The sequence below is a fragment of the Cnephaeus nilssonii genome, assembly GCF_951640355.1.
Source record: "Cnephaeus nilssonii genome assembly, chromosome: 1".
Classification (NCBI taxonomy): Eukaryota; Metazoa; Chordata; class Mammalia; order Chiroptera; family Vespertilionidae; genus Cnephaeus; species Cnephaeus nilssonii.
In genome coordinates this window covers 92276958-92292899 of record NC_137072.1, presented here as the reverse complement: position 1 = coordinate 92292899, position 15942 = coordinate 92276958, and the positions used below count along the sequence as shown (strand labels likewise).

At 36.5% G+C, this 15942-nt stretch overlaps 1 protein-coding gene across 1 annotated transcript in view; it reads left to right on the top strand.

The window, feature by feature from the left end:
• SLC30A9 (solute carrier family 30 member 9) overlaps positions 1 to 15942 on the top strand; it is a 75758-nt gene that overhangs the window by 1729 nt on the left and 58087 nt on the right. The window contains exon 2 of the mRNA XM_079777818.1: positions 9229 to 9396. Coding sequence (XP_079633944.1) covers positions 9229 to 9396 — 168 coding nt within the window. The remainder of the gene's footprint in view (positions 1 to 9228; positions 9397 to 15942) is intronic.

Sequence of the window (15942 nt, the reverse complement as noted above, 5' to 3'; positions counted from 1 at the left end):
AAATACCCAAGTAAGGCCCTAACTGGTCTGGCTCAGTGGATAGAGCGTCGGCCTGCGGACTGAAAGATCCCGGGTTCGATTCCGGTCAAGGGCATGTACCTTGTGTTTCTCTCTCATCAATGTTTCTAACTTTCTATCCCCTCTCTATCCCTTTCCCTTTCTCTCTGTAAAAAAATCAATAAAATATATTTTTAAAAAATGCCCAAGTAAGCCCTAGCGGGTCTGGCTCAGTGCATAGAGTGTCGGCCCGCTGACTGAAGTGTCCCGGGTTGGATTCCAGTCAAGGGTACATACCTCAGTTGCAGGCTCAGTCCCCAGCAGGCTCCTGCAGGAGGCAACCAATCCATGTGTCTTTCTCAAATTGATGTTTCTCTTTCTGTCTCTCTCCCTCCCTTCCACTGTCTAAAAGTTCATGGAAAAATATCCCCGGGTGAGGATTAACAACAAAAAATACCCAAGTAAACTTTATAGCATTGCCTCTATTGACCACATAATTTCTGCACTTTGCATTTAAATTAGTTGTAGTGGCTGTTGAATTTAGGCAAAACTGCCCTTCAAATATTGGTTAAAAGGAGTTGAAATAGTGTAATATGTAATCCTATTCTCTGTAACTGGCATGTCAAAAATTATGTGCTCTTATCATCTGGGAACCATAAATAATAATTTCCTATCTCACCAGTCAGAATGACTTGGCAGAGTTCTTTGGAATGTTTATTGCTAAAAAATTAAAATGTGTTTTCACACTTAAAAACACTTAGTGGGTTTTAAAAATAATCTTGTTTCTGAAAATTTAGTTTCAGTAATACTGAAATTGTTTTAAAAGGGTTACTATAATTATGGTAAAATTTAAAAATCATTTAGAAAAAGAGTACTGTTTAAGTGTAAGAAGAAAACAATATTTGAAGAACTTTTGGGAAAAAATTCTAAAAACATACTTTTTTGTCAAGAAATAAAGTTTATTCTATGCTTATAAAATTCCTGTGTGGGAGAATATGGGATTGGGAAAAACTTATGAAGAGTAAAGAGAGGAGGAAACCTTGAGGGAAACAATTGCTTCATTTGTATACTTAAAATGAGAAATATCTGTTTGTCAAACTTAACACAGAAAATATTTAAAGGTGAAAAGGAAAACAGTATTCTAGAGCAGTACTGTCCAAAAGAAATATGTGAGCCATGTATCTAATTTTCAGTTATCTGATAGCCATATTTTAAAAAATAGAAATGAAATTAACTTTAATATATTTTATCCAGTATATTAAAAATATTTCAACATGTAATCAATATAAAAATTATTGAGATATTTTACATTATCTTTTTAAAAAATATTTTTATTGATTTCAGAGAGGAAGGGAGAGGAAGAGAGAAATAGAAACATCAATGATGAGAAGGAATCATTGATTGGCCACCTTCTGCACGCCCCCCTACTGGGGACCGAGCCCACAAGCCAGGCATGTGCCCTTGACCGGAATCGAACCCAGGACCCTTCAGTCCGCAGGCCAACGGTCTATCCACTGAACCAAACCGGCTAGGTCTACGTTATCTTTTTGTACTAAATTTTTGAAGTCCAGTGTGTATCTTACACTTACAGCACATCTTAGTTTAGAGTAGCCACATTTCAAGTGTTCAATGAACAGTGACTACTTTATCGGATACAGTTAGAGTTAGTATCCCTAATTTAAAAAGAATTTTTGTAAACCAATGTACATTTCAGTGGAAAAGTGGGCAAAGGAGGTAAATAAAGAGTTCAAGTGACCAATAAAAATGCAAAAATGTTTTATACTCACTAATAAACATAGAAATATAAGTTTAAAGGGTTTACTACTCATCGCCTGTCTGTGTTGGCTAAGTTTTTCATAATGATGCCTCATATTGAGAGTCCAGGAAAGCAGGAACTTTCTTACTACTGATTGGGACATATAGTTGACCAGTGTTTTATAGATCAGTTATTCTTTGTATAAAAATAACTTTAAAGGTTACAAACTTTTATAAAAACTTCTGACCCAGCAATTCTACTTAAAGGGATTTACTTTAATGGAATAATCAGGTATGTATTAAAATGTGTGCATAAGTTCATTATTCATAGTAATAAATTGGCAACATAATTATAAATTATTAAAAACTGAAATATAGTAAATTTATTATGGGCTGGTGATATATGCAACCCCTTTTTAAAGTAATAATTTAGAACATTTAGTGACATGGAAAAATGCCCTTGTACTATTAGGTAAAATTAGAAAAAATTTAGTAAGAAAATATACTGCGATATTAACTGAGTTTCTCTAGGAAAAATATTTAGCTTTGTGTTTTTCAAATGATCTACAATAAACATATACTTTTAAATAATAAAATGTTACTTAGTTTCTATAGTGAATATATCTTTTTTGTTTTAAGTTTCTTTGGCTTTGCATAGAACACTTAACTTTTTTTTTTTTAAATATATCTTTATTGATTTCAGAGGGGAAGGGGGAGGGAAAGAGAGATGGAAACATCAGTGATGAGAGAGAATCATTGATTGGCTGCCTCTTGCAAGTCCCCTACTGGGGATCAAGCCCACAACCCAGGCATGTGCCCTTGACCGGAATCAAACCTGGGACCCTTTAGTTCGCAGGCTGACGCTCTATCCACTGAGACAAACCAACTAGGGCTTATTTTTTCATATATTTATAAAAAAAAAAAAAATGACCAAAATTTGAGGTCAGAGGATGCTCCTTTAAGTACTTACCGCATATCAAATGAACAGACACATGCTTTTGTTTAAATCTGAGATTAATGAAAGTTTTTAAATAAAAATATAGAAATTAAAGCTTTGTATTTTATTCCTGTAATGTGGTCATATTTACTACCATAAGAAAAGTAGAGCCCTAACCGGTTTGGCTCCGTGGATAGAGCGTCGGCCTGCAGACTGAAGGGTCCCGGGTTCGATTCCGGTCAGGGGCATGTACCTTGGTTGCGGGCACATCCCCAGTGGGGGGTGTGCAGGAGGCAGCTGATCGATGTTTCTCTCTCATCGATGTTTCTAGCTCTCTATTCCTCTCCCTTCCTCTCTGGAAAAAATCAATAAAATATATATTTAAAAAAAAAAGAAAAGAAAAGAAAAGTAGAGTAGGGATTTTAACAATTTAACTTTTGTCCCCAGAACTCCCTCCCTTAAATAACTAATAGGAACATTGACAATTATAAGAGACCATTTTGGCAGACGGACAGCATGATTCTGTGTAGTTCAAGTTAATGATCGGATTTATAACTGTAAAATGAGGGTAACCTTAGTATGTTCTTCATCGAGTTTTTGTGAGTAAGGATTATTCAATAAAGAGGTGCTAGACATTGTAGTTACTATGGTGTAATGCTGAACAAGAGACACAGTTTTCACCTTTATTGGGCAGACACTAGGAATGAGAAAACGTAAGTGTTGTGCAAGAAATACGCAGGGTGCTGGGCTAGAAAGTAGCCAGCATGGACTGTTTCATTACATATGCTGGCCTGGGACTCTAGCTTTCCTGTTACTGTTTTTACTTTTTTTTAAAGCAAATATTAACAAGAATTAAGCAAGGCAATAGAGATGTATGCCAAGAAGCAGTGCAGGAAGTTGCCAGCATCTCATATTCTTTACTTAAAAAAAAAAAAGATGTCCTATTGCTTACTCTGTTCTGGAGAAAAATCACATCAGCACTAGTCTTTTAGGTTTGAGCTACCCAGTTGAGGTCACACTTTTGCTTGTTAGCTGATTAGGCATAAAAGAGAATTCTCTGCATTTTTGCCTAGCTGAAAGCATAAAAGTAAACTAGAGATAGTGTGTTAATACTAGCAGTAATAATATTAAAAGTAATCTAGCAACGATAATATTTTAGTTTTTAAAATTTAGGCATTTTTTGAAAATACAGAAAAGTATGGAGAAAAAATTATGCAAAATCCAAATATTTTACCAGTAACATTTGTAATAGTTGAATTCAGACTTTATTCTTTTGTCTCCTATAAATACATTATAGCATGAGTATTTTTACATGTTATTAAAATTTTTTGATGAACACACAATGAAAATACAGGGATGTCTCATAATGTAATCATTCTCTTGGGGAACATTTAAGTTGTTTCTAGTTTTTGCTATGATAAATAATACCATAAAGAACAGTTTTTGCATATAGTATTCTATATAATAATAGTATATTGTATGGGCCAAGCAAGCTTTTGCTGTGCTATTCTACTTATTGTCTATTTTAAATTCACGGTTACTAACCTCTTTAAAATTAAGTGATTTAGTAACCATGATTTAGTTTTCAACATGTCAGTGCTTTAGAAATTTTGGGGGAAAACTACTGAAATAGTTTCTTAAATAATGAGACTGGCCTCTAAAAGACAGGGTGCACATTTGCCTCTGATTCTGTTTGTTTTTAGTTATTGTTACTACCTAACAACATGTACAGTATGTCAGTTTACATGGGAGAAAAAGTGTTTCTTGTGTTGTTTATTGTTGTAGTCTGAAAAAGAAGGCTAAATTTCCTCTGAAAGCCAGAGTAAGTGGTAGATGACAAACCAGATTGGAGAGGGATGACAAGAGGTGATCAGTAGCAGTGGTCATTAGGAGCTACAGAGGTACAGTAAAATAAAAGCGGAGAAGAGGAATTGTTGTGACCAGACTGATAAAATACCAGTAGCTTGCAGTCTTGATGAAGAAATCGCTCTTATTTGTACAGCAAAAAGAAGGTCCTTGTCTAGACCTGCAGAAGAGTGAGCACCAAACTTAAGACTGATCTGTATGTAGCTTATTTTAGAAGTCACCTTGAAGAAAGGGTATTAATGGTGGGTAATATTTTTTAATGTTTTTCTGCCTCCTAGAATTAATTAATGAATTAAATCATTTATTTGACAGATGTTTGTGTTTTTACTGCTATGTGTAAAGTATTACTAGTATATTTGCTTTATTGACTCAAATGTGGTCGTGTGTATTTTTTAGAATATAAAATGTTAAAGGTAGTAATGCATTCTGTAAGTTTTGTGTAATTTTTTAATAGTGTAAAATTTTAATGCCAAAAATTTTTAATGTATTTATTGATTTGAGAGAGAGAGAGAGAAAGAGAGAGAGAGAGAGAAACATCGATGTGAGAGAGAAACATTGATTGGTTGCCTCCTGTATGCATCCCAACCAGGAATTGAACCCACAACCTGGGTATGTGCCCTGACCCGGAATCGAACCAGTGATCATTCAGTGCATGGGACAGTGCTCAACCAACTGAGCCACAGAAGCCAGGGCCCAAATATGTACTTTTAAAGTTGCTGATACCTGAAATTTTCCTGAAGTTAAAAATTAAGGACTTTTCAAAACAGCTGGCAAGGAAGCTATCAAAGGTTACTAGGATAGTGCCAAAAGGACACAGGTGTCCATTTGAAGAGACTACTAGCCAAAAATGGGACAGTCTGAGCATTAATCAGGATAATGACTAAAATGGATTGAAATACATCAAATAATGTTTAAATCTATGAAATCATAACAGTACATGCACACACACAAATTAATTGTCACTACTGTAGGATGGTAATGAACTCATTATTTTGAGAACTAAGAAATAAGGGAAAGAGTTAAGTATTTAGCCTGATTTTCCTATATGAACTATACTGCTGAATAACCAAATAAATGAAGGGAATGTTCTCTTTGTAGAAGTATTTGATGAATAATGAAGAAGTGATAAAATTAAATTATCACTATTTTGTAACCACCTAATGAATTAATGGTTCTAGGCTTTGAACAACAGCATACACTGTCACAGATAGACAATCAAATATTATGTGGCTCTTGATGAAAGAACTCATCACCACCTAAACAAATAGTGTTGTAATAAAAAGAACCAGAATTTGAATGAAGCCTTTATTTATTTATTTTTCTTTTTTTCTTTTTCTTTTCTTTTTTTTCTTAAAGCCTTTATTTTTTTATTGATCTTTAGAGAGAGAGAGGGAGAGAAAGATGGATTTGTTTTCCATTAATTTATGCATTCATTGGTTGATTCCTGTATGTGCCCTGACGGGGATCAAACCAGCAACCTTGGTTTATTAGGATGATGCTTTAACCAACTGAGATACCAGGCCTGGATAAAGCCTTTAGTTCCATCAATATATAGAACATGATAAACTATACAGGGAATTAAATCAACAAAATTTAGATTGGAAAACTACCAGGACAAAAATTTAGGACAAACATCTTGGTCTCTTCAATATAAAAACTGCTCTTAAAAAAAAAAAAAAGACATCCTGTAGCTTAAAAGAGACTTAAAAGGTCACAGTATGTGGACCTTGTTAGGATCTGTTCACACACACAAAAATTGTAATACCTATAACAACTGGAAATTGGAAATTGATGGTATTTGATGATATTAAGAAATTGTTATTAGTTTTTACTTTTAAAAGTTCTTGTTTCTAAGAATTCATCCTGAAATGTTTATGAATGAAACTAGAGACCCGATGCACGAAATTCGTGCAAGGGGCTCGGCTCCCACTGCAGTGGCGGTGGCCACCTCTGCCTCAGCCCCTGCCCGCTGCCACGGCCACTGCCGCGGCTTCGTCCAGAAGGATGTCTGGTCTAATTAGCATATTATGCTTTTATTATTATAGATTTTTTTATGTCTGAGTTTTGCATCAATTAATATGGAGGTGAGGAGATACTGGTATAGATAGAGATGAGACAAGGTTGACTCTGAGTTGATACTTATTGAAAGTAGGCATTAAGTATGTGGGTGTTTATTGTACAGCTTTTTCTACCTTTGCATATGTTTGAAAATTTTTATAATAAAATGTTTTAAAATCTAAGGAGGAAAAAACCCCAAGGATCAAGTCATGGAAACATTGTCATCTCCTGAAGAAGGATTTTTAGACTGTGGAGTAATCCCTCTTTCAACACCTTAGTGCAGTCTCTATAAAATCATTTCATTCAGTGAGTGGGGGGAAAAAAGGTGTTGTGGCATATTGTCTTTGTTATGTAATAATCACAAAAGATATTTCAAATAGGGCTAACAAGACAACACTATTGGCCTGCTGTGAAGATGCTTTCCTGGAGGATGGGTTTCTTGGGAGAATTTGCTTTAGCCTTTGCTTCACTAATTTTGCTGGTAGCCTACATATTTTAATGTGCAAGAAGATACACTGTTATATTTGCTTTTCTCAGACTTTAAGAAATAGAGGCAAATGACCAAAACTATACTGGGCCTTCAACAGTTATTTGCCAAATGAAAAAGTACGTTGACATCAAGAAGTTTTTAAAGCAAATAAGTTCCAAGCCTGAAACGAGTGAATACTTATGCTGCCTCTGTCCCTTATGCTTTTCAAATTATCTTCAACATTTACAGTATTTTATGTTCCTGATGAATTTGCTGAGCCATTAAGAAAGTATTTATTTTCATTTCAGAAGGCATATATCTGCCTTCTGCTCTTACATTTTGTAAGATCATTATTAAGCATTTAGAGAAGTTTTAACTCTTAAATACTTAACCAGCCAGTCTTGGAAAAACAATTATTTCACAATATAATTTCATTAATACATCTAAACCTTTAGAAAATACAGGGGGTCCCCAAAAAATGTATACACACTTTAACAACTGATAGCTCAATTTTGAAAATGAAATGTATTGTAATAAACACTGTGTTTATAATTATTCAAAGTGGCCCTAGCCATTTTGGCTCAGTGGATAAAGCATCGGTCTGCAGACCAAAAGGTCCCAGGTTCAATTCCAGTCAAGGGCATGTACCTCGGTTGCAGGCTCTTCCCAGGCCCTCCCAGGCCCGGGTTGCCTCCCAGGTCAGGGCTTGTGTTGGAGGCAACCAGTTGGTAGGTTTCTCTCACAACAGTGTTTCTCTGTCTTTCCTTCTCTCTTACTCTTCCTAAAAATCATGGAACAAATATCCTCGCGTGAGGATTAACAAAAGTTATTTAAAGTGTGTATATACATTTTCTGGGGACACCTTATATATGTTATTGCTGAACGTTGGGCACCATTTATCGCCGGTGGGTCTTGATCTGGCATCTAGAAGGGTTCTGGAATCTGGAGAAGGGGCTGTGCGTAAATTAATAAAGAGTCCAGAGACGAAATGTAATTTTGAAAGGCATTTGGGGGGCGGGGGCAGAGGAGCTGGGCTGAAGAAACTAAGTTCTTGTCTCAGGACCCCTTGCTTTTTATTAACAATTTGTCCTAAGGCAAGGTGGAGATATACACATCATAGGCCAGGGTTAGTCTACAGAGTCCATTGTCAGATTGGGGAATTGCCTGTGGCTGTTCAGGTGTTTGGCCAACAGGAGGCAATAACATGTAGATGAAGATGCCCATGAGCTGTCTGGCAGCAAACAATCAATTTATGTATCCTTTTCAGGTTTGGGGGAATGCCTTTAGCCATTCCCAATAGGTGATAACATGTGACTCAGCCCTTGTTGAGTCTCCAAGTTCCATCAACCTTTCGATGAAACTCTTGAAATTATGACATGCTGGAATTGGCTTCCGGGATGTTATAACTAGACAGGATTTGAATTCTTTTAGGAAGAATTATAAGTAGACGTATAAATAAAAGAGAAGGGTCACATGAGCCTAGAGGTAGACAGATTTGCTTTTCTACCACTTCAGGGCAAGTGTGGAGTCTTTTTTTTCCTTCTGTATTTCAGCCCTCTAAAGCCCATAACCAACCCAGATGCAGCAGCTGAAGTGCTTCATAATTAATATTCTATTCCCTCAATTAAAATCCCCATAACTCACTCATTGATTAGGAAATGAAAGGAATAAATCTGCAGCTAGTAGAAAGAGAACATAATTTTGAGTAGTTTAGTATATGGGCATTTTAAGTAGGAAGCCCTCCTGATCTCCTCCCACCTCAAGATTTCTATATCTTGAAAAGTACATGCCTTTTTTTTTTTTAACATGTAAGCAGCATATAAAATGAGTATTTCAGAATAGCTGAATAATATGAATTTTTAGAATATATTTTAAAGGTTTCCATGTGATTAAGTTTACAAATGAGAGAAAATAGGAGTATTATCCTTTACTTTTTTCTTTACAAAATTATATCCCTGTATACCTAGGTGTCAGTGAACCACCTCCAGGGGAGAGAGTGGTTTGGCACTGTACATTTGGGTATCTTGCAGTATGAAAGTTTTACTGTTATTCTGTAAAACTTCTCATACTAATCATAGTAGGCATGTTTTATTGGGTATAAAAATTCTTGTGTTTGTTTGAAATTAAAATAATTTTTTTCCTTTAGAATGGCAGAATTTGGTGACATTTGGAAGCTTTTCAAATGTGGTTCCCTGTAGTCACTCATACTTTTGTACACTGAATCAAGTAAAGTTGTATTCTACGAATGTTCAGAAAGAAGGGCAGGGATCAAAAACTCTCCAAGTGGAAAAAATACCGTCATTTGATGAAGCAGGTATGTATAAATCTTTTAAAATCATTCTGTATACTGGAATGATTTGTTTGAGAATATTTGTTTCTTGAATATTTGATAGAACTTAACTATAAAAAAATCTTACTGATGTTTTTATACAGTTCTGGAATTCTATAATTCTCTGTCACTGTCCCTTCAAATGTTGTCTCTTTCCATTTCTCTCTTATCTCCTTTTGGAACTCTCATTAGAAATATGTTACATCTTGCTTTATTTTCCATGTCTCTAAGCCTGCCATATTTTCTATTCTGAATTTTATATTTCTATTTTTGTCATTTTTATATTTCTATTCTGGATTATTTTTTTTAGGTCTGCCTAATTCACTAATTACCTCTTAAGTTACCTCTAATCTGCTGATTCATACATATGTTGGGCTTTTAATTATTATATTTTTCATTTTTAGAAAGTATTTGTTTTTTTATCTTGCTTGGTTCATCTCATGTTTCTTGCTTATATTTTCAAACTTTTCTTTTCTTACTTAGCCACATTAAACATAACTACTATATATTCCAACAGAAAATTATACTATCTGAAATCTTTTGGTTCCTATTACATTATCTTTTTTCTCTGTTTCTTGCTTTCATTTATGATACCATATTTGTGTTTTTTAACCAAGAGTTGTTCATTTTCTGTGCAGTTCTGTATCTTGGAATTATTTGATGTCTCTGGATTGAAGATGTGGTCCTGTATTGAGAGTTTGCTTTTTGCCTTTTAGCTACTGGGAATACAACTTGGGACCATATTAAATTCTCTGCTTTACATTTTTAGACCACATTGGCAGCATGAATTCTGAGTGCAAATTTTCATGAGGGCTGGTTTATTCTTAGGGTTTTCAGGGGAGTTTTCCCCTTGCTACGTAACAGGAAAGTAAAGGCAGGCATGCTTCCCTGTTGTTCCCTTCTGTGTGTATTATTTTTAGTTCACGGTTATACCAGGTGTGTGGCTTTTTTCCTGAGTGTTTTCTGTTAGCAGACACTTTTTTTCTGAGTGTCTCCATCTTGAGCAGAAATAGTCATCTTCTCTGGTCTCCCATGCCCCCTGTAGCCATGAAGTTCTGTAGAAGCTCAAAAAGTATAAGTTCAACAGAAATCACTAAGGCAAAAGCTGGCTTTGGTGTGCTCACTTACTCTCTAGAGGCCCAGTTTTTCCTTCGCTTTGCCCTCTTAAGAAAACTTTTTGCTACTTTAGCAATGCATTTGAAAAGATTTTGTTCAGGCTGTCTAATTTGCTGTGCAGCATTAAAAAGAAGTCCTTTATTCACGTATTTATTATTTTATTCAAGAAGTGTTTATTGAGTACTTTTCATATGGCAGCAAGTGAGAACCACTCTTTGAGTTTATAGTCTGTTGCTTAAACAGAAAATTAAGCAAAGAAATATAATACTGTATAGTAAGTCCTTTGATAGGAGAAATACTGTGTGCTGCAGGAACATACTGGGAAGGGCCCCTGAGCTCAAGTGGTTAGGAAAGGTTTCCATAAGGAGATGATATCTAATTGGGGAACTGAAGGATATCTAATTAGGTATTGGTGTGATGAGTGGTGGAAAAGAAGGTAAAAAGTACAAGTAATATAGTGTGATTGAAGTTGTGAGTAGAGGATCTTGGTGTTGGGGTGGGTAGTTTTGAAAAGTTCAAGGGATGAAACTCAAGAGGTAAACAGAGTAGTCGGATCAGGGTTTTGTTCAGGAGTTTGGACTTTGTAGGCAATAGGACTCTATAGGTGTATTTTTAGTAGAGGAAATACTTGACCAGATTTAAAGTTTTAGAATGATAACTAGTTGCAGACTGGAAAACAGATTGCAAAGGAGGCAGTAATACAAATAAGGGTCTAGACCAGGCTAATGGCAATGATTCTTTTAAAGGAGTAAATAAACTCAGGAAATTTAGAAGCTGAATAATTAGGGCTTGGTGATTGAATTTGGGGGAATGAAGGAAGGGGTCAAGTAAAGGTCAGTGCATGGTTACTGCATTGGGCAATTGTGTAGTAATGTCATTGGTTTCTAAAATTAGCAATACCAAAGCTAGATGGAGTATATTTTGAGAAGATGATTTAATTTTGGACATCTAAATTGTAGGTGCCTCTGAGACATTTTAACAGATATCTAGTAGGCAGTTGGGTATACTACAGACAATCCTCAGAGATATTGTGGGGTCAGTACAAACCACTGCAATAAAGCAAATATTACAGTAAAGTGAGTTATAAACTTATTGGTTTCCCAGTGCATATAAAAGATGTGTGTACACTATATGTAGTCTATTAAGTGTACAATGGTATTATGCCTAAAAAAGGTCTGCACCTTAATTAAAAAATACTTTATTGCTAAAAAATGTTAAGCATCATCCGAGCCTGCAGTGAATTATAATCTTTTTGTTCATGTTGATGAGAACTCATTATCTGTGAAGTGCAATAAAGCAAGGTACAATAAAACAAGCTGTACCTGTACTAGACCACTGTGAGACATCATCGTCTCTTGACTGGATTACTGCAATAACCATTTCCCTGGGCTCCCTGCTTCCACTCTTACTTGCTCATTATGTTTCAGCCAAACCATCTCCTTTTGGTTCTGGAGAAAACCAAGCTTTTTCTCATTTATAGGGCCTTTGCTCTAATTGCTTTCTCAATCCAAGGTGTATTTCACATGGCTGACCTCTGCTGGTCATTACATTGTAGTTGAAACTGCATCTCTGCACATCATTTTTTAATCACTCAATCTAAAGTAGCCACCCAATAAGTCTTTAATATTATCTTAATTTTAATTCTCTTTTAAATTGTATTTATTACTGACTGGTATTTTCAATATTTATTTACTTCCCACTTCCCACTTCCCACTTGTTTGCAAGCCCAATGACAGCAGGAACCTCAGAGCCTAGAGCAGTGGTTTGCACATAGTAGGAGTGTAATAAATATTTGTAAATAAATGAATTTAGAATTCTAGCCTGGAGATACAGATTTAGAAGATGTTAGCTATATCTAGGTGGTGACTGAAGTCATGGGTATGTTTGAGACAGTGCGGGAGTGTTTGAAATGAAGAGATAAAATCTCTTAGTACAAAACCCCCAACGAGCAGAGACAAATGGAAGAAGAGGAGCTTGCAAAGAATACCTTAGGAGGAGCAGCCTGTAGAGGTAGGAGAAAATCCAAGGAGAGTAGAGTGTCAGGAGAAGAGAGTGTTTGAAGAATAAACCTTTCAAGGCCATCTTTCCCTTTTGAATGTCTTTCACAAGGGAAGGTTTTACAGATTCATTTAGAGACATGTATTCATGTAATGATGTCTTTTTTTTCTTCCTTTTCCCTAAGGCTCACACTCCCTTTGGGCTTACTGTGCAATTTTATTTTATTTTTAGATTTTTCATTTTTAATGAAGTATTATTTTTTTCCCTATTTCTTTTTTTAAAATAAATCTTTATTGTTCAGATTATTACAATTGTTCCTCTTTTTTTCCCCCTCATAGCTCCCCTCCACCCGGTTCCCACCCCACCCTCTGCCCTTACCACCCACCTCACTGTCCTCATCCATAGGCGTATGATTTTTGTCCAGTCTCTTCCCACCCTCCCCACACCCCTTTCCCCCCCAATAATTGTCAGTCTACTCCCTTTCTATACCCCTGATTCTATTATATTCACCAGTTTATTCTGTTCATCAGATTTTTTATTCACTTGATTTTTAGATTCACTTGTTGATAGATACGTATTTGTTGTTCATAATTGTTATCTTTACCTTTTTCTTCTTCTTCCTCTTCTTAAAGAATACATTTCAGCATTTTATATAATACTAGTTTGGTGGTGATGAACTTCTTATCTGTGAAGCTCTCTATCTGCCCTTCAATTCTGAATGATAGCTTTGCTGGGTAGAGTAATCTTGGTTATAAGTTCTTGCTATTCATCACATTGAATATTTCTTGCCACTCCCGTCTGACCTGCATAGTTTCTGTTGAGAAATCAGCTGACAATAGTATGGGTACTCGCTTGTAGGTAACTAACTGTTTTTCTCTTGCTGCTTTTAATATTCTCTCTTTGTCTTTTGCTCTTGGCATTTTAATTATGATGTGTCTTGGTGTGGTCCTCTTTGGATTCCTTTTGTTTGGGGTTCTCTGTGCTTCCTGGACTTGTAAGTCTGTTTCTTTCACCAGGTAGGGGAAGGTTTTTGTCATTATTTCTTCAAATAGGTTTTCAATATCTTGCTCTCTCTCTTCTTCTGGCACCCCATAATTCAGATGTTGGTACGCTTGAAGAGGTCCCAGAGGCTCCTCACACTATCTTCATATTTTGGATTCTTTTTTCTTTTTGCTTTTCCAGTTGGATGTTTTTTGCTTCTTTGTATTTCAAATCTTTGACTTGATTCTTGCGATCTCTAGTCTGCTGTTGGATCTCTGTATATTATTCTTTATTTTAGTCAGTGTATGCTTAATTTCTAGTTGGTCCTTTTTCATATCCTCAAGGGTCTCATTAAATTTATCGGCAGTTTCTAGAATATTCTTGAAAAACCTTATAACCGTGGTTTTAAACTCTATATCCAGTAGTTTGCTACCTCCATGTCTGTCATTTGTGACCTGTTTCTTTGTCTCTGCATTTTGGCTGCTTCCCTGTGTTGATAGAGTGGCTTTGTGTGCTAGGTGTCCTATAGAGCCCAGTGGCTCAGCCTCCCCAATTACCTAAGGTGGACACTCTTGGTGCACCCCTTTGTGGGCTGTGTGCACAGTCTTGTAGTTAAGCCTTGATTGTTGTTGGTATCACTGGGAGGAATTGACCTCCAGGCCAATTGGCTGTGAGGATCAGCTGTGTCTGCGATGGGAGAACTTCTGTGCTGGAGACACCCTTATGGGGCAAGACTTGCTTTAGTGGGGCTTTGGTGCTCTCTGAGTCTGCCCCCTGAGTGTGTCCCTTATGGATCTGAGGAGTTGTAATCTGGATGGACCCACTCTGACCACTGGGTACACTGGCTCTTGGATCTCCAAGGAGGTGCAGATTTAGCCTCTGCCTGAGGCCACCTAGCAGGAGCTATTCCTTGTCTTTGTTTGGGGTTTGGAGGCCCAGCTGTGAAGCAGTACAAGCTGTTGTGGGGCCTTGGGCCTTCTTTTGGAAGTTCGGGGGCTCTCTGACCCAGCTGCAGTTTGTTAGGTAATTTTAGATTGCAAAGGGCCAGGCCATTCAATGTAAAAGCCTCTGCGCATAGCTGGGGTGGGGTTGTAAATTGGGTGGGGCGGGGTCTCAGGGAATCAACAGGGCAGAGCAAACAGCTATGGCTGATCCTCAGCCCTGCACTAAGAGGCCCTCGGGTCTCGGTGTCCCTCGGTAATCGCTACAAGCACCTCTAAGAGAAAGCTGCCCTTGAGTTCCGCCCGAAGCCAGACAGTCCATTTTCTCTCCGTATGAGTCTGGGTCCCCAGAGTCTCACCCAGAACTAGAGTTTAGAGCAGTCAGGAGCTTCTGTTTCCTTCCCTACTGAAAAAGACAACCGCATCCTCAGTTGCCAGTCCTTTCCGCTCGCGCGCCTCCGTACCTCCGCACTTTACTTCTGCACCTCCTCTGAGTCTCAGTGTGCTTTTTTCTTTCCTTCTAGTTGTAGAATTTCCACTCAGCCAGCCTTCCTGTGGTTCTGGATGATGTCCATTTTGTCTTTTAGTTGTAGTTTTGAAGTGGTTGTGCGAGGCAGCAATTTCAGGTGTTTACCTATGCCGCCATCTTGGTTTCTACTCTTACTGTGCAGTTTTAGTCATTTCTTTTTCTTGTGGTGATGGAGAACTGCTGGGGTAAATATTGATTGAGAATTTTGATATTAAAGGATGAAGGAATAGAGAGTGTACCGAGTTCTTAAGTTCCAGAAAGCCTATTTATTAGATCATTAGAATGGGAGAAGAAACAAGGGATGAAATAATACAATTAAAGGTAGTTTATGTTATAATGCTCTTCTTAGGTGAACTTAGACTCAGGCAAAAAATACTTAATGTTGGTCCCTCTATATAAAATACTTGAAATTGAAAATATGAGTAGTTTCTTCTTTGCTGACTGGAATAAAAATGATAGTTTATTTTCTTATATTAGAAATATATTGTTTGTGATGGTTTTATTTTGGGCTCAGTATTTCAGAATTAGCTCAGGCCAGATTAGATCTTGTTAGCCATCAGGTAGACAGCAAGTAATTGCTTGTTTGAAAGATAATTTGTATATTTAAGAGTTTGAGATTGACTTTTGAATAATTCAAATTGCATGATACAGTCAGGAACCGTTCATCAAGAGGCAGAGATTTGCTAAGGAATCCTTAAGTTTTTAAGGAGCATTCAGATGTTTTAAATTTTAGTAAAATTAGTTTTAATTTTGCTAATGACAGCAGATGTGTGGCAGACAGCCAGGACTTGAGCTTAAAACAAAGTGTGTAGAGATATTCATGCATAAAATGCCTGGTTACTTATGAAATCATAAAGATTCTACTCCAGTGATAACATGTAAGTTTATTAAGATGGCAGTGTGCAAAATAGGTATCAGTACCTATTTTTGAGCCACTTGCTAGCATTTCTTGTTTGTAATTCTTAA